The following is an 18521-nucleotide window of genomic DNA, read 5'->3' as shown; positions in this document are numbered from 1 at the left end:
TATTAATAAAAAGACTGTTTATAAATAGACTATTTTATTATCAATAATAAATATTACAAAAGTTTTATAAAATTTTAATCAAAACATGAAAAATTGTAGATTTAAGATAAAACCAATTATCTTAACGATTTGCGCGTTATAGTCGATGGTGTGGTCACCGACAGTACCTCGTTCAGTCCCAGCGAAATTACACGTAGTGAAACAGTTGAACGTCGCGCTACGACAACAATAATAAAAAAAGACTGATGACTAAATACAACTAAAAATATATATATTTTTCTATCTGTACTTCAATAAAACAATAAAAAAATATGTCTCTATATTAATGTAAAAATATTATTACAATATGAATCTATTATTTTTTTTTTAAATCTCTTTGTACATGCACATCGGTAACAAACAAAACCCATACAAAAATCTATTTACTTTTTTGAGACGCCGTGTTTGTCTACCAGAGCGAGAAAACTATATTACTGGCCTGATCGAACCTACAACTTTATTCAAAGCGTTAATGGCCAGATTGCATCAAAACCTATAAATATAGTCATTTGTCCAAAACACAGACATACTTTTATTGCTTTTTTCTTTTTAATATAATATATAAATTGTATTATGTACAAAGTAATTTTATAAAATACGTACATTGTTCCGGGATATCATCAACCAACTGCAAAAAGATAAAGTATTTGAAATTAAAAATATATAAATGGAAATTATAGGATATTTATTTTTGATCACGACGTTATCGAGCCGTCGACACTAGAGCGAAGAAATGGAAATATAAATTTAAGTAAATATTTCATTTTCTCGAGTAGAGATCGAACCCACAACCATCATGTTTACAGTCAGCCGGGATTCTTCTATATTATTATATAAAAAAATCAAATAAGCTTCACGCTGTATCCCGCACACAGCAAGGAAGGCAGACGGAACCTAGTGTTAAAGACACTCCGCTCTGCACTTTCCGCCAAATTAAAGAGGCATTACGTGTTAGTGGCGGAACTCCACGCCGGGCTTTGCCTTGACACCACAGCAAATATATGGAAATAATTTTTTTTTTAAATATTTCATTTCCTCGAGTGGGAATCGAATCCGCGACGTAGTCGCGTTTACAGTCACACTCTGCGCCACGACTGGCCTAGGCCTATGAATATTAATAATTAAGCTATATTATACAGCGGGTTCCTGCAGGCGCGGCGCGAGGCGGTGCCGCAGCGCGGCGAGGCGGCGCGTGTAGCCGGTGGCTACGCTCACCCCGCTACCAAACGACGAGAGCGACGACGGGGAGAACACGCTTTCTGGATATTTAACGTTTTTTTACGTTATTATGTGTGTAAAGAAAGTTGATTCACGACTTTTCCCGTATAGCAGAATCGGACGGGGGAATCTAGTGTTAAGACATTCTGTTCCATACTTTCCGCCCTAATTCAAGAAAGGGAGAGAGTGTTTTATTTAAATTTGTTTGGCGATTTTCTCGCGTTCAAGGTAACATGTTATCACGCTGTGAAATTAGATGGAACTTATAAAAGTAGTTCTATCTAATTTACGACTAAAGAGTCGTTATTTTCAATATTTTTATGTATTAAAATTCTACACGTGCACTATGTGTAGTAGTGTAGTGTTGTATTGAAAACATATATATACTAGATATTATAGATTATTTACATAAGAAGCAGGCTCTCAAAAATAATAATTGGACCGTTTATTTTGAGAGTGGTGTAAGTCCATTTTCTTTTGTTTCGAGAAAATTAAAGGTTAGTATATCGATGATTATGCAATTTCATTTACCGACCGATTTTAAGTTGTTCAAAACATAGTTTTTTTTTGAGAAATTAAACACGGACTAGTTATATATAAAAAAATTACATTAAATTAAGCATGAATTACGTGATAGCTCATTTTTCTCAAAAATGGACTTACACCACTTTCAAAATTAACGGTCCAATTAGTCCAGGGCTCGCACAGTTCACGACATTCCTCGACAGGCGACGTGCCCCGCCCCCTTCAGAGTACTCTACATGTCTTTTTTAATATTATACAATATACACAAACCGTCAATACCAACATCAGATTCTTTTGGAATAGGCGCTGTTTCTGCTATAATCCTGAAAAGTTAAATAATGTTAATACTAAGTTAATGACGATAATGAAAAAAGATAATGTATATCGAATTTATTATGATATTTTATACCTATATATTATAATAATTTTAGTAAAAAAATAATAAATTATAGCTTTAGTTAATATAAAATATATATAATAATTACTATCCAGTCTCACATTAACATAAACAAACCATTAGAGAAAATATAAAACCATAAGCATAACATAATACATATTTGTACCTGCGCAGTAGGCCAGCAAGGCGGCGTTGGGTTGCGGGCACGAGGCGCTCCAGCTGCGCGGCGGCGAGCAGAGCGGCGAGGCGGGCGCCCCCCGCGCCCCACGCCTCGGCCACAGCTTGTAGCGCGTTTTGCGCCGCCTCCGCATAGTTGCGTGTCCATATCGAAATCTATAAATACATTACAACGTAAAGTACGGTCCACGATGGGCTCCCTAAACTTAGCTGGAGATGCAGCAGGCAGAATTGATTTAAAAAAAAAATCTTACTTTTGATATTTGTCTTCTTGAGTGATCAATGTCTAAAGTGACACTTAAACTATAATGTAAAGAATTAAATTTCAATATAGTATAAAAAATCTGAAATAATTAAAATGACAACCTGGAATAAACGCCACTCGTGTACACCATCTATCAGTCTCTTAGCGCGACGTGCATTTGTTCGCACCACTTCATGAGCTTTCTCAAGTCTGCTTTCTTGCTTTTCTATTTTTTCTTTTATAGTGTCCAAGTCGTTTTCACATTCTGATCTAATTACAAATTCGTATACGTATATAAACTCGGCTAGAAAATACTTGAGAGAGGCGAAATTCAACGTGTGGAACGGAGTGTCTTAACATTAGGTTCACTCTGCCTAATCTGCTCTGTGCGGGATACAATGTGAAGCTGATTTAATTTGGTTTCTTTTAATTCATTGTCATTCAAAATACTAAGATTATAGTCTGTCAAAACAAAAATAGTTTTTTATACTTTTTTTACTCATACATCATGAACATAGGCAATACTCAGTAATTAATAACTACGCTTTTCATATTGCATCTAGTTCATTTCAGTTCATTTCCACAACAGGGACATCTGGTCCTTGTCGTGTCATGTGAATTGTGACATTCTGTTAGGTATAGCGCGCACTAGTGATTTTTGTCACCGTGACTGTTGCGTCACTGTCACCGTGTACATTACACTTAATGAAGGTGCGCGCATTTGGATACGTGACAATTGGGTGACTTTTTGTCCGCGGAGGACGGCAACACGCCGGTGACGCAACTGTCACCGCGTCCATAGATTTGTATGCCCGTGCGCGCATTAGCAACTAAATGTCACCTCCCCCTTGCGGTTTCCATACTAGTCGTCTTCCGCATAAACATGAAACAGCAGCGTGTTGCATTGCAGCACCGTATTTTTATTTCAAGAATGGCGTCAAGTTCATCACCAAGCCAAACGTGTGTTTTCATGAAGATGAAATAGACAATGACAATACTGATTGACGAAATTGAGTTGAGGCCATTGCTCTAAGACAAATGAAAAGTTGAAAGCCAATATTTTCTACATTTGCTTTTTTTAATATAAGTGCACAGACAACCATCTCTTCGAGATCCATTTTATCAAATGTAAAAAATTTCGTCACTGTCATCGCAAGTGCGCGCAGTGGCGAAAAGTATGGTGACATGTCAGTGACAAAAAATTTATTGTCACCGTGACAAAAGTTACCAGTGCGCGCTAAGCCTTATAAGTGGGAATTTTTTAAATAATAGATATTATAAGTTATCACAAAGATTCATTACATTAAACTAATACTGATAATAATGAAATACTTACTCCCTGACATTCAGTTGTTTGTATTTATCATTTAGAGTTGTAAGTTTCGAGCTGTAATTATTAACGGCTTCTTCAATTTCAGCTATTTTAGCACTTAGGGCTTTCCATTCGTCCCGTTTCTTATAGTATTGACGATTTAGATCATCTATCTCAGCTATTTCAGGAGCTGCGAAAAATATAAGTTAGTAAGTTAAAAAAAATATTTGCTATACATTGAGTAATATTTGTATTTCGATGTATTTCGACGCTATAAAGGGAATAAAAAAATCATAGGATTCTTTGTGGTTAAATCTTTTTGTACGAAACCGTCGGCGGGCGAGCACGACTTCCACTTGGCCGGTTTTTTTTAATTTAAATACATGCAGGATAGTCCGATGACATTTTCGTAGTATCAATGTGTCGATGCTATCAGAAACGATGTTTTTTTTCTTAACATTGGTTTAGGTTATATTCGGTCACCCACCGTCGGGCTGCAGCGGAGCGATGTGGTGCAAGAAGTGCGCGTGCGCGTGGTGCAGCACCCGCAGCGTGGCCTCCAGTGCCGAGATGTCGCGCTCGCGGCGCCCGATGTCGGCGTCCAGCGACGCGCCGCGCTCTCGCAACTCTGCGCGCTCCGCTGCAAACTGGAGGAGTCATGGATGTAAGGTCTATATCCTTTGAACTTTTATTTCAGCTTTTTACAATTAAATTTTCTACCTTTATTTTAAAAAAAGTCACTGACAGTTGCTGTCCTGCTTCATCTTTGCCTAGAGATGATATGAAAATGTCGTATCTGTAAATTAGAAAATATATTATACCACCGGATTAGAGCGTAAACTTAGACGTTGAATATTAGAATGGAAGCTTCACACTTCCATTCCACACATCGTAAGGTATAAATTAAGACACTCCATTCCTCAATTTCCACCGAATGATCGAGGAATTCATCTTAAGTGGTAGAATTCAACGTCGCGGTTTGTCTTGGTACCAGAGAAAAGAAAAGAAAATATTAATAAATAATAATTCATTCCCCCAATTAAAAATCGAACCCACAACCAATGTTCAGAACACCAAGTTAAGGGCGGCCACGAATCGTTAACCATACTCTAAAGTACCAGGCACACATAGATGCATAGCATTGGGTTACCTCTTGACGAGCTGGTGCACGCGCTGCTCGCGCTCGCGTATGTCACCGCGCAACTTGCCGCATTGCTCCAGCAGCGCGCGGCGCTGTACGCCGAACATGTCACGCCGAGCGCTGATCTCCACTAGACGCTCGTTCATCGCCTGTGTCATGTTTTAATCCATTTAGGTTACTGCACAATGTTAATTAAATATAGGTGTTAAATATAAAGGTAAATAACAATGTAATGTCCTTTTCATATTATCATAATGTTGTTATTAAATAAATTTTGTAAATATATGATCTGTATACTCATTTTTGTGTTATTTAGAAACAAAAATGTGTCGTAAGAAAAAAATATGTTTCACTTAAAAAATAATTACTTATTCTATTAACTTATAAAATATAAACTAAAGTGATTAAAATAATTGATTTACATTTTATATAATATAAAACATCTGTCCATACAGCACAAAGCATGAAGGTTGTAAGTTCCATATCAATTCGAGGAAATGTTTATATTTAAAAATATTATAGTACAAAACGAATTTTTACTAAAACAATATTACCAAAAAAAAGGGATAAAATAAAAGAGAAAAGTAAATATAAGAAAAATGAGTAAAAAAAGTAATTATAGCACAAAATTTTCATTGTATCTCACTTTGACATTAGGTTTCACATACCACAAAATCACAAAATAAAGAAAAGAACCCAACCGCATCAAGATGCAGCCTTTGCTCGCGCAGCGTGTACGCGGCCCCACCGAGGCCGGCGAGCGCGCGGGACGCGTGCGCTACGCGCAGTCGCAGCAGCGCCTCGTCCACGCGACAGCGGCGCCACGCGTCGCGCAGTGCACGCAGCTCCTTGTCGCCGCCCTCCACGTTCAACATCGATGATTTTAGACGACTTTGCTGTGGATGTAAATTTCGATGTAAATCGAGTCTTATGAATATTTATTTTTATATCGCGCGACGTTGGTTCATACAATTGATAAATAAAAGACTAATTGTAATAAAAAAAATGGGAAATAATAATGCAATTTAATTATAAAAATGTGTGTGCCCAGATATAGCATTATAGCTTTGAATATATGATGCTGACATATAAATCACTATCGCATTAAAAGAACAAAAAAGTTTAAAAACGAATGCGTAATAAACGACAAGTATTATTAACAGGATATTGTTCTTTAAAAGTCATATCAATCATTTGCATAGATTTCGAAGTATCAAAGAAAATATGAAAGAGTATACCAATCTAGTATGTTCGTCGCCGAGCACCTCGAGGTCGCGCGTGAGTCGACGCATGTCGTCGTGCAGCTTGCTGGAGTGTCGCTCGAGGAGAGCCGCACGGGCCGCGTGGCGCGCGAGCACGTCCTTTAATCTAGAAAATATTTTGCTTTTATTTATCGACCGTTAAGACATTGAAATGATAGGGTTCTTTGGATGAATACTACACCTCTTTATTTGTATTATGGATGGTTGTTAGTTGGGCAGTAAACGCGACACCTAATTATAAGGAAATGATCGTAAAATTGCAAAAATAAATTCAAACTATTATTCAGGGTGAATATAAATAGGAGTTAAGAGCTAGCTAGTTTAGCTAGGCTGGAATAAAATTACCTGAGTCTTCAGATAAAATTAATAATTAATATAAATAAATTATTAATATTACATATTTATTTAAAAATTAAGCTTATAATATATAACATTTTACCTTTCTTCTCTTGCAGCTAACTCCGCGGAACATTCGCGTTCTGCTTGCGCACCTTCCATGTGAGCGACACGAGCTCCAATCGTCTCTACTTGATAGCACTGAAATAAAACAAAAAATATGCCAAATATTAGTACAAATGTAACATTCAATTATTTTGATATATATTTTTTTATTTGTATAGAGAGAGTATGCAGAGGGAACGTAGTGCTAAAACACTCCGTTTTTTAAATTTCCTCCCTCATCCCATTTACTCGTCGTGCTTTGTCTGCCAAATCACATAAAATGAAAATAAACATAATATTTTACATTTACATACAACAAGTATTTTACAAAAATGTACTATTTATCAAAATCTACATAAAGAAGCATTGGTGCTGATATTGTACAATAAATGCATATTCACAGATGTGCTGCAAATAGTTACATACAATTGCATACAACGATTCCTTTTGACTTTGTAGACTTCTTTCGAGTCCCTCTTGTTTGGTGTCCAATTTGCTCATACTTGCTTTAGACGCTGCAATTCATATAAGTGTTTACTATTTTTCCCTACACCATAATATTTATGTAAATTATGTTATCAACAATATTTATACTATTTAATCAATAATAATATTTTATAAAGCTGAAGAGTTATTGTCCATAACCTTCTTATCGAGGAAGGCTATATTGTCACGTTGTATCCTGTACACATCAGGGTATAATCATAAAACTTTCCCTGTTCCCTATTTTCCGTCGAATTCTGGAGGCATTGCGAGTTGAGTGGCAAAAACTCAATGCCGCCTTTTGAAGGAAGGCTATATTATAGCAAGGGCGAAGCCGCAGGTAAAAGCTAGTAAATTGTAAAACTGAATATTTCTTTAGTAGTATAAAAACAAAATATAGCATGATAATACTAATATTTGATTGACTATATTTGGATCCTTATATACATAATAAATCTTATTTTTTTTTCATAGGATTTAAAGGAAAGAAGTATTGCAGCGTAGGAAGAGAGAACCTAGTATTAAGACGCTTCAAATCATCATTCATTCACGGAAATCAGAGCCTCGTTTTCCCTCGACATTAGATCGGAGAAAAAACAATATTCCATATTTCATTTCCTTGAGAGGGAGTCGAGCTCATTACCACGAATGAAACTCACACGCCTGTGCCCCTGCGCCACGACTGGCAGTTACATATATACGATTTATATCTAGCTTAATATACTAAATAATAAAGAAAGTACATTTAAGCTGCATGTGGAACAGCTTCTCTTCATTTTTAAGACCCAGTAGCTTCTGTTGCTCTACGAACGAGCAATGCATGGCTCGCTGCTGGTTCAACATCAGCTGGTTAGCGCAACGTTCCTCTTCCTGAAATATATTTTATATATTAACGTTTTTTTTTGTGATAGCATTAGAAGTATTATACACAGTTTAAACAATAATAAATAAATATAATAAATAAAAATAATATAAATAAGATAAACAGCTTCAAGTTCGCCCAATTTAAGACACATTGTGCTATGAGCGGCGGAACTCAACGCCGCGCTGTCATGCCAGACGGCTTCGTTAACAATTAGACGAACAAAAACAAACGGATTATATATAAAAAAGATCGTCCCGGTTATTCCCGTAAAAATGGGAGGGAGGGTAGAGAGTCTTCACTTTACGCCCAATTTAGAGACATTCGTGTTGCTACTTACAGCGCTTTGTCTTTAGTCAAGAGTGTCTTTCTCAAAATTTTTATTTTCAAAAAGTACTAAAGTTCAAACTATAAAAGAAACATCTTACATTCAACATATCTTCCAGCTCCTTGGCTCGTTTTTCTGAACATTTCGACTTGTCAGTGGAGTCCAATAGTTTCTCTTTCAATTCTTTGATCTGAAACATATATAAAAAGCATATTTTTTTGTTAGAAACAAACTATGATTATAAAACAATTTTAAAAGCTTATTAGCAATATACAGGGTGGAATTGTCAGCGCCACTTTAAATGAAACAGTTTTAACTACTCTAATATAATAATAATAATAATAAAGCCTTTTATTTTCCTATAAACATAAAATTCTACACATTTCACAAAAATAAACATCTTACAAAAATAAATAAAATTTACAGTAAAATTTACTACATACATATTAAATTGGAAATACAATTTTCACATGTTATTATTATTTATTTATTTATTTATTAGTTTCTTTTTTCTTTTTCTTTATATATATACATGTATTTTTTTTTTTTTTTAATTTTTTTTTTTTTTTTTAATTATTATTTATTTATTTATTTTTTAATTTTATTTATTTTAATTATATATAAGCTTAAATTATAGGAACCTCTTGGTGAGTATAGGCCTCCTCCATTTTTCTCCATGTTTTTCTATCCTGTGCTAGTCTTATCCAGTTTTTCCCTGCAATGGACACTATGTCATCTGCCCATCGTTTTTGTGGCCTGCCCACTTTTCTTTTTCCTTGTGGGCCGATCCATTTAGTGGTTTTGAGAGTCCATCGCTGGTCAGTGGATCTCGCGACATGGCCAGCCCAGCCCCATTTTAGTTTTAGTGTTTTGTACAGTGCATCGGTCACTTTTGTCTTTTTTCTTATTTCATCGCTTTTGACCTTTTGGATTTTTCTTAGGTGTAACATGCTTCTTTCCATTGCTCGCTGGCAGGTTTTTATCTTATTCTTTATTGTGTTTGTTACTGTCCACGTTTGGGAGCCATAGGTCAAGCAGGGGAGAATACAAGTGTCCATTATGATTTTTTTCATATTTAATTCATAGTTGCCTTTTAGTATTTCCTTATGAGCCCAGTACTTGTTCCAGGTGCACGTGATTCTTCTGTTGACCTCGTCTTCGTTATTTGTTTTAAGAAATGACACTTGCTTTCCTAAGTATAAATACTGCTCTACGTACTCCAGTTCGACCCCTTCTAGCGATATTTTACTTTTTGATCCATTAGCCATTATTTTTGTTTTGCTGAGGTTCATACTCAATCCCACTAGTTTGCTCTCTTTGTTTAGTTGTGATATCATATTTTCTAATTTCCTGGGAGTCTCAGCAAAGATTGCGATGTCGTCAGCAAATCTCAAATGGGTAAGGCGTTCGTTACTGATAGGGATGCCGTCAGATGCCCAGTTCAGTTTAGAAAAAACGTCCTGCAGAACAGCTATGAACAGTTTTGGAGATAATGGGTCGCCCTGCCTTACACCTCGAGCTATTCTGATCTTCTCGCCTCGAGTTTCTAGTTTAACTCTGCTCACGCTATTCAGGTAGATGTTTTTTATAGTTTTTATTATTCTTAGGTCTATATTACAGTTGTATAAAGCTTCCCAGATAGAGCTATGATAGAGACTGTCAAAGGCTTTTGTATAATCGATGAAACCTATATACAAATTCTTGTTAAATTCTAAGTGTTTCTCCATTATTTGTTCCAGCGTATGGATATGATCTATAGTCGAGAATCCAGGGCGGAATCCTGCTTGTTCTACTGGTTGCTTTCTGTCAATTATTGAGCTAATTTTGCTTAGAATTGTAGATGTAAATAACTTGTACACACTTGATAGTAGGCTAATCGGGCGGTAGTTAGTGATTTCCAGAGGGTCCCCTTTTTTGTATATTAGTATTATGTCTGAATTCAGCCATTGCTCCGGTATCATGCCTGTTTTTAGTACCAAGTTAAATATGCAAGTGAGTGGTCCGGTGAGGAATTTGGCTCCTTCAATTAATACATCACTCTTTAAGCCATCGGGTCCTGGGCTCTTCTCTCGTTTCAACTTTTTAATGTTATCTAAGACATCTTGTTCCGTTATAATAGTCGTTTCTTCGATGTTGCTTTGTAAGCTATTTGAGTGTAACTCTGTGAGCGTGGTTATGTTTTGTGGCTCATGCGAATATAGAGCTCTGTAAAATTTAGTGGCGCAGGATATTAAGTCTTTTCTTGATCTTGTTTCTTTTTGTTCGTTCTCAAAGCCTTTAATCCAGTCTGTATGAGTAATTAGTTGCTTGTAGGCTCTTTTTGCGCTTCTATAGCGTGTTATGCTATTTTCTATTGTCCTCTGCCTGTGCTGCTTGTAATCGTTTCTTATTGACTTGTTGGCTTGTTTGTAAAGGTTTGATAACTCTTTTTTCATCTTGCGTGATTTGTTTTTAGTTTTTATAAGTTCAGTGCGCCGTTGGATCAAAGCTTTAGTTGTTTCACTGAAAAAATAGCAAGTATGTTCGTTTTTCTTGTCGGCATTATCTGATTTTAAGCTGTTTCTTAAGTATAGTTCGAATTTATTGTAGGTTTTTTGTATGTCATTTTCGTCGAAGTTGGCTAGGTCTGTAATGTTCGATTCTAATTTGTGTAGGTATACTTTTATTTCTTCTTGTGATTTCAGTGACGACATTGAATTTCGATAGTTTCTTCTACACTTTTTCGGACTTTTTAAGTTTAATGTTGCTCTAACTATTCTATGGTCTGATGGGAAATCTACATTGCTTAGAACCTCTATGTTTGCAATGTTCTGAGGGTTATTAGATGTAATAAAATCTAGTTCATTTTTTGTTTTTTCATCTGGCGAAATCCATGTCCATTTCCGATTGTCTTTCTTTTTAAAATGAGTGTTCATGATGGATAGTTTATATTCAAGAGCATATTGTATTAGCCTTTCTCCTCTTTTATTTCTTTTTCCGTATCCGAATTTACCCATGATAAGGCTTTCGTTTCTTTTCGGCATTCCTATTTTGGCATTGAAATCACCTATTACCATAATGTTGTCGTGACTTTTTAGTAAACTGTGAGCTTCTTGTAGCGTATGATAGAATTTTTCTAAGTCTTCGTCATCTGAGTCTGCGGTCGGTGCGTGAACTTGAATAATTGATAGATTTGTATCCCCGAACTTCAGCTGAATGAGTGCGACCCTTTCCGATAGGCCGCAAAAGTTAATGATGTTTTTCTTATATTCTTTTCTGATGAGAAATCCTACCCCATATTGACCCGGTGTTTCCCCTATATAACACAGTACATGTGTATTGTATTCTTCTATTTTGCATCCTGTTCTTCTTATTTCCGCTAGGCCAAGTATGTCTATGTTTACGTTCCGTATAGCATGCATGAGTTCCATGTACTTTTCAGTGTTAGAGAGTGTTCTGACGTTGTATGTTGCAATTTTTAAATAATTATTTTTATTTTTGGGATTTTTCATTTTTTGTTTTGGAGTATTTGGAGGGTTTTGGTCTTTATCTTCCTCGGTGACCAGCCGTCTTGGAAGATGATTTTTGTTTCTTAAATATATTCCTTTAGGTTTTGTATTCGTATGTGAGGAGGGCATTGGTTGCTATAGGTTGTGTTTATTGTGGCTATCGTTATCTTGTTTGTGTATATTGTTGACATTTTTGTTAACTAGGAAGTTCAGAATTCCTGGTTTTAGAGCTCCTTCCGAGATACTGTTTGATCTGCGTGCTACTGCGTTAGACTGATGGCCTTGTTGTATTTTGTTCTTCTTTAAAGGTTTTGTATTGTTACTGGTATCACTTAATTTTTGAGGTATAAGTTCAGCTGAATTTGAACGTGACCTTTTATTGTTTGGTTTGAGTATAATTAATTTATCGTATTTTATTACTGCTCTATTGCCTTTTTCGCGTTCTTGAATTGCTTGATTGTTTAGTTCCCTCCTTTTTTCTAGTATATGTTTTGGATAGTCGTCATTTATATAAAACGAAGTATTTTTCAAAAGCCTTTTCTGTTTAAAAATATTAATTTTTATGCCGAGAGTTGAGAAAGTTGCAATCAATGGGCGCGGCTTGTCTCCTTTTCTTCCCACTCTTTTTATCGCTTCAAGGTCTCTGTTTTCTAAATTTGTGGAGAGATGATCGCTTATAAATTTAATTAAGTTGTTTTCTAAGTCGACATATGATGTTTCCTTCTCCTCTATACCAAAGAAGACAATATTCCTTTGCCGTGCTTGTCTTTCTATAAATTGAATTCTTCTTTCTTGGTTTTCCACTCTTGCATTCAAGACTTGGTATTTTTCTTCCCAAATCGCGAATTTCTCATCAAGGATTTTGTTTAAATTAAGTGATATTTGCTCCGTTACATTTTCACCGCTTTTTCTTATCTCAATTTTTTGTTGATTTAGTTCTTTTTGTATATTAAGTAGTGCATTCATGATATCTTCCATGGCTCTAATTGATTCAAGTGGTGCCCTCTTGTATCGATATCCGTATTACTTCGACGCTTAATATGGATTAATGGGTTTTTGGTGAACAAAAAATTTAAATACGGCCTCTAGTGACGAGTTGCTGTACTTGTATGGTCAACAATTAGTCTAATTAGAGTTAGCTTTTTCTGTTTGATCACAGATGGCGCTGATTGGTCTGACCGTTATTGATATCTTCGTTTTGAATATTTGATATTATGTATATTTTATCTTTTCAGTAAATAATTGTTTACCACTGGTTATTACACCTTAAGTGTATTATTACTGACCTTCTGTTACCAGTGTTAATGCTATTTAATCCTCAGATTTTTGTAATCCTTTGTTTTTCAGATGTGGTAGAAGCCCAAATATTTTGCAAGTTTTCTCTTACAGTTCATGGATTTCCGATTCACAAACACTAATCCTGGCGTTTCTCACTTTTATTCACAATAACACACAGTCTTTATTACGTTCTATTAGTTAATACTATTTTTAATTTGCAAGATAACATTGAGACGATGTCACTAGTTGCACGGTAGCGCCCTCTCCGCTTAACTACTCTATAAAAGCCTAATATAATTCGGAAAAAAAATAATTCTCAAAAATGAAAAAGTTTTTTTCTCAAACAAAATAAATAATAAAATTATCGTTTTAAAATAAAACGCCATTTGTAAAGTATAACATAGGCACGCACACACTTACCTGTCAAAGCGGCAACGTCGCATACGTATGTGTGCGTGACACGAAATACCGGTATGGATAAAAATCGTGAAATGTAAAAAAAATCCTACGTCCAAACCGTTGAGGTACCTTGATTATTTTTTTAAATTCTGGGTTTGAAATATTTTACCCTATATGCAGTTTCAGTAAAAGAAGCGCTGTCTCTTCCACTCTGTATATAAAAGTTACACAACACAAATGGTATATTTTCTAATAATATCGGAAAAGTCATGGTGATTAGACACTCTCTCCTCAACTTTCTATCTGAATTGGAGGCACTGCAAATTAAGTGGTACAACTTTACATTCCACTCCCTATATCGCGTACAAAGCACGGTTATGTAAATAATTCATTCCCGCTTCATGTTTATGTTTACAATTCATGTTTATGGATTCGATTCCAAATATGGAATCGAATCTATAAACATGCATTTACAGTAATAGGTTGTCCTATTCCGCCACAATTTCGCAATCGATGAAGGAATATTTTTTTACATTTTTTTAAACTATACTTCACGTCATATACTTACAGTAAATACAATACTATGTTGTCTTAACATAAACACACATATAATATGTAGGTAAGGTCTTACTTTATTATTTAGTGAACTCAGTGCATCATCTTTCTTATGCTGATTGTCAAGTAGCTGTCGATTTTCCATATGAAGTTTTTCCAATGAAATACGGATATTGCTCAGTTCGCGTTGTAAGCTCTGAACCTTTTATAAAATAAAGAATAAGACATATAAGGTTTGCAAAATACAATGAAGAGTTAAAAAAACAACAATGGTAGTACATACTATTGAATAGTTAAAAAAATACAATGAAGCACGCTAACAAATGGGCACGCTCGCTTCGTTCCCATTAAGAAATTCTGGAGGCATTGGGTGTTGATTTGTAACAACGCCGCGCTTTACCTCGTTACCAGAGCGAATTTTCTTTACTCAAATGGGAATCGAACCCACAACCTGTCGCATTTACAGTTTCACGCTTATGCTTCTACGTCAAGAATGGCCTCATACTACGACAACTACTAAAGTTAAGGACATGAAAGTTGAAATTGGTCCAAGTGTCCAAATCACAATCACATCTCTCAATTAAAGAATTCAAACTTTTAAACTGAAAGAGACCATTAACTTTTATCAAATAATAATAAACCAACCACCTAAACATATTCTAGAGCACAAACCTCACTGTCCAAGCCGACGTTCTGTTCACCCAGGCGCTGTTGCTCCAGGCGGATCTGCGCTAAACGCTGTGCCAGGAGCAACGACTCGCGCTGCGCATCCGCGTTGTTGCCTCGCTGCTGCTCACAGAAGCTTTGTTGCTCGCGACACTGTTCCGCCAGCTGGTTGGCTTCGTTCTCTAGTACTGCGTAGTCCTAGAATGTATTTTATTTTTAATAATCTTTTGGAGGCCGTCATGATACAGTCGCATAAGCGTGGCATTGAGTTCCGCCACCCAAAAAGTAAGGCCTCAAAAATTCAGCGAAGAGTGGGAAACAGAATCTTAACACTAGGTTCCCTCTACCTACCCTACTGCATGCGGGATACAGCGTTAAGCTAAAAAAAATAGTAATAGTAAAAATGTACACTTTCGTTTGGGGTTTATAATTTTTTGCTTCACGCTTTCGAATCCGCCAAACGATCTCTTTTGCCTCGTCCACTGTCAATAACCTCTTCATACAGGCCCTCTAGGGGTCCATAGATAGGTCCATAGGTCCTAATACTAGAGAAAGATGTTAAAAGCAATATTAACATCTTTCTATTCTATAATATAATATTAACATCATACTCAGCAGTGAAAAAAAGGTTTAAAGCACCTCTCTGATATTACGAATATCAGTGTCGCGCTGCCTTAAATTTTCTACAGCACTTGTCCACATAATCATCATTTGTTTCCGCTGCTCCATTCCTTCCATAACCTGAATAATAATATTATAAAATAATTATGTGTATTTCCACGGGTATGCATTCTGGTAAAACAAGTGGCAGCCTAGAATGCCACCACACAACAAAATATATCGCAAAAATGGGGGAAAACAGAGACCTATTGGTATAGTATATTCAAGTAAAAGGAAAAGGTTTAAAATAATATTATGCATTTATTAAAAAGTAGGTTAATATATAAATCATAAAAAATACATATATTAAAAAGTCTAAGTTCAATTTTTATTGCATATCAAATATGTACATAATTATATGTGTTTTACCTGTACAGATATTCTTTCGCAGGCTCTCTCTTCAGCACTAAGATTGGAAACCAATTGATTAAGCCTCTCTAACATTTGATCATGTTCCAGTTTTAATTTCTGCCGTTTTGTTTCTAGACCCTGTTAAAATAGTTAAGTTATATTTCACACAATTAAATTAAGAAAAGTTTTTTTTAATAAAGTAAAGCTTATTAAAAATACAGTTATCATTATTTGGTTTTCTTATCATTAATATTAATGATATCACTATTGACATTTTGTTTGTGATTAATTTACAATCAGTTCTTTACTTTTAGCAAATGTGTTGCATACTGTTGGCTACTATTGACATAACATATAATCCTACCTAGTTATAGGAAAATGTTATCTTTATCTTTACATTAAATTTAGAAATGGCCGGAACTAATGTGATGTCTAGGAATATCAGTTACAAGTAGTCTTTTTATTACTATCATATTATTTTTTTTGTTTATTGATTTAAGCTAAATTGAAAACTGAATTATTATTCACATATAGACAAGAAAATAAAATCATTGATTAATAATAATTGCGGTGGATCTGGATTTAAACCACACTACAGATATGATTTTTTTATTCCTCTGCTCTGATAGTCTTATCAGAGCAGAGGAATGGATGCTCTCGATGAGGATGGATGCCTATCCATAATGTAATATGCATTCAGAATCGTCACTCAAAAAGGCTTATCTTGGATTCTGACAGGAAGCAGAAAATGGAGTGTCTTGACACTAAGTTATCTTTACAAAAATGTTTAGAAAATGGACATTTAGGTAATGAGAGAAAAAAAATATTTCAAGTGAAACAAAAATAAACAAACTTTGGCTTTAGAATGATCTAGTTTAGTAAACTGTTCAATGGCTGTTATGTCGCCTGCACTTCTCTCAAGAGCAGCTCTCCATTCTTGCAGGGCTCCACGCTCCCCACAAACCTCACTCTTCAGTGTATCAGCCTTTTTCAATAATCTAGCAATTTTATCTGAAACATTATGATGCTTTGCAAATTTCTTAATAATTAGAATTTAGAATTTCTATTTTCTATCATGTACAACATAATATGGTATAATTATGAGAGATAAGTGATACAGTTATTTCAAACTTACTCTGAACTTTTTCTATACGAGAAGATATTAAATTGTTCTGTTTGTTACAATCAAATACATCTCTCTCCAATCTCTCAGATTCATTGAAGGATAATTGTTGAAGTTTAACTTCTTGTTCTAATTGTTGTTTATGGGCAAATAGTAAACGCTAGAAAATATATGCATACAATTTTAATTGTTTCCTATATTTAATGAAATGTATTTTACATATATATCTAATAGCTTACAGTGTTCTCTTGATATTCTGTTTGGACAAAATCCTTATATTTGTTAAGATCATCGCGCTTTTGGTTTTGTAAAATGAGAGCTTCCTTCAAGCGCTGTATTTCATTTTGCCTAAAATGTTTTAAGTTTATGTGAGGTTTAACAGAATATAAGTGTAATTTATATTTACTTATTTAAATAAGATATGATATAAATTTTACCTGTCAATGAGAATAGTTTCAAAATTTTGGTTATCAGAATTTGCTAATGGGATTCTAGTTCCCTGGCCCCAACCAAGTTCTTCTAATAATTGAGCCATATATCGTGGCACCTTCTCATTATTCTCACTCATTGTAGAAAAATACTTCTAAGCAGCAACTAGTGATTCTTTTTTATTTTTAACCTTTGACTTAGATCAAAAAATAATAAAAAACTAATAATTGATATGTAACTAAGCAATAACCAAAAAGTGTTATATCGAAGAACAAAATGTGAAATGTTATCAGGAACTAAAGCGCCTATTTTGAAAAATTCAAAACAAACATGAAATGATGAAACCACAGTCTAACAAGACTTAATTTTAAAGTAGTGCTGTTCAATCACAAAATTTCTATGATTAATTTCGGTTTTTACCTATTTATTATAATTATTATTTGAATACGGTATTATTATGCAAGTCTGAATAAGAGTCAGGATAATTATTTTTTATATATAATTAAATTGAAAAGTACGATTTTTATTTCATACATCATAAACTAGTTTGAATTGATTTCTAATTCAAGTATAAATACTTGTCTAATTAAATATTATACTAGTTTATCAATTTGTGAATTCTAGTAAGTAGTAGTAGTATGTATAATCACCTATGCTGCTGGCGGCGACAAGCTTCATATAAAATCATCTTTTAATCTTGCAAGCATAGCGTAGAAGTGTAGTATAAATTTATGATACAGTGATAAAAATACAAATATCTGTTTTTTTAGCTTTATACTGTATCTCGCACAGAGATAGCAGGGTAGACAAGGGAAACCAGGGGACTGAGTGTTAAGATACTTCCTTTCCCCCAAATTCTGGAGGTTTGCGTGTTGAGTGGCGCAACTCTACGCTGCAATTTGCCTCGTTACCAGAGCGAGGAATTGAAAATATTAAATATTTAATTTCTTCGAGTGGAATCGAACCCACAACCTGTTGCGCTTACAGTAGCACGCTTGTGCTCCTTCGGCACGACTGACCTCGCCTGAATATATTATTATTCAATGAAATTTGAGAAATCACTCATATTTAATCATACTTTGGGAAACAATCAATATTGATTATATGTTTTGGCGATGCAGCATTGAGTTCCGCCACTCAACA

General features: G+C 34.8%; 2 protein-coding genes across 3 annotated transcripts; both read right to left on the bottom strand.

The window, feature by feature from the left end:
• Positions 1 to 17: 17 nt before the first annotated feature.
• Positions 18 to 17726, bottom strand: Ccdc39 (Coiled-coil domain containing protein 39). Of its 2 annotated transcripts, none has more exons than XR_014878461.1 (24): positions 17387 to 17726; positions 17189 to 17297; positions 16962 to 17109; positions 16680 to 16837; positions 15845 to 15964; positions 15455 to 15556; positions 14822 to 15013; positions 14226 to 14351; positions 8530 to 8619; positions 7983 to 8109; positions 7183 to 7271; positions 6755 to 6852; positions 6292 to 6421; positions 5755 to 5949; positions 5063 to 5202; positions 4633 to 4708; positions 4400 to 4559; positions 3937 to 4102; positions 2723 to 2870; positions 2346 to 2512; positions 2066 to 2105; positions 1177 to 1298; positions 643 to 667; positions 18 to 217 (listed from the first exon to the last, which is right to left on the bottom strand). XR_014878461.1 is itself a non-coding variant. In XM_085193515.1 (24 exons), the coding sequence occupies exons 1-24, from the start codon at positions 17515 to 17517 to the stop codon at positions 117 to 119; spliced, it is 2973 nt and encodes a 990-aa protein (XP_085049641.1). In that variant the 5' UTR covers positions 17518 to 17726; the 3' UTR covers positions 18 to 116. The 2 variants fall into 2 exon arrangements, 1 of the variants encoding a protein (XP_085049641.1); XM_085193515.1 differs by having other exon boundaries at positions 2053 to 2105.
• Positions 9679 to 13069, bottom strand: LOC146534442 (uncharacterized). The gene has a single exon (XM_085193517.1). The coding sequence runs from the start codon at positions 12893 to 12895 to the stop codon at positions 12053 to 12055; it is 843 nt and encodes a 280-aa protein (XP_085049643.1). The 5' UTR covers positions 12896 to 13069; the 3' UTR covers positions 9679 to 12052.
• Positions 17727 to 18521: the final 795 nt, after the last annotated feature.

The sequence above is a fragment of the Heliconius melpomene genome, chromosome 11, assembly GCF_056956725.1.
Source record: "Heliconius melpomene rosina isolate 202511_hmr_F chromosome 11, ASM5695672v1, whole genome shotgun sequence".
In the NCBI taxonomy this organism is placed as follows: domain Eukaryota; kingdom Metazoa; phylum Arthropoda; class Insecta; order Lepidoptera; family Nymphalidae; genus Heliconius; species Heliconius melpomene.
The sequence above is the reverse complement of the archived record's forward strand: the minus strand, read 5'-3'. Positions and strand labels throughout refer to the sequence as shown.

What these genes read in the sequence shown, in the direction of transcription:
- Ccdc39 (XM_085193515.1), bottom strand. Translation starts at nt 17,517, where the DNA reads ATGAGTGAGAATAATGAGAAGGTGCCACGATATATGGCTCAATTATTA. An exon ending in GAAACTATTCTCATTGACAG is followed by an intron (nt 17,298 to 17,386) that starts GTAAAATTTATA and finishes AAAACATTTTAG; the next exon opens with GCAAAATGAAATACAGCGCT. An exon ending in GCGACGAACATACTAGATTG is followed by an intron (nt 5,950 to 6,291) that starts GTATACTCTTTC and finishes TTACATCCACAG; the next exon opens with CAAAGTCGTCTAAAATCATC.
- LOC146534442 (XM_085193517.1), bottom strand. Translation starts at nt 12,895, where the DNA reads ATGGAAGATATCATGAATGCACTACTTAATATACAAAAAGAACTAAAT.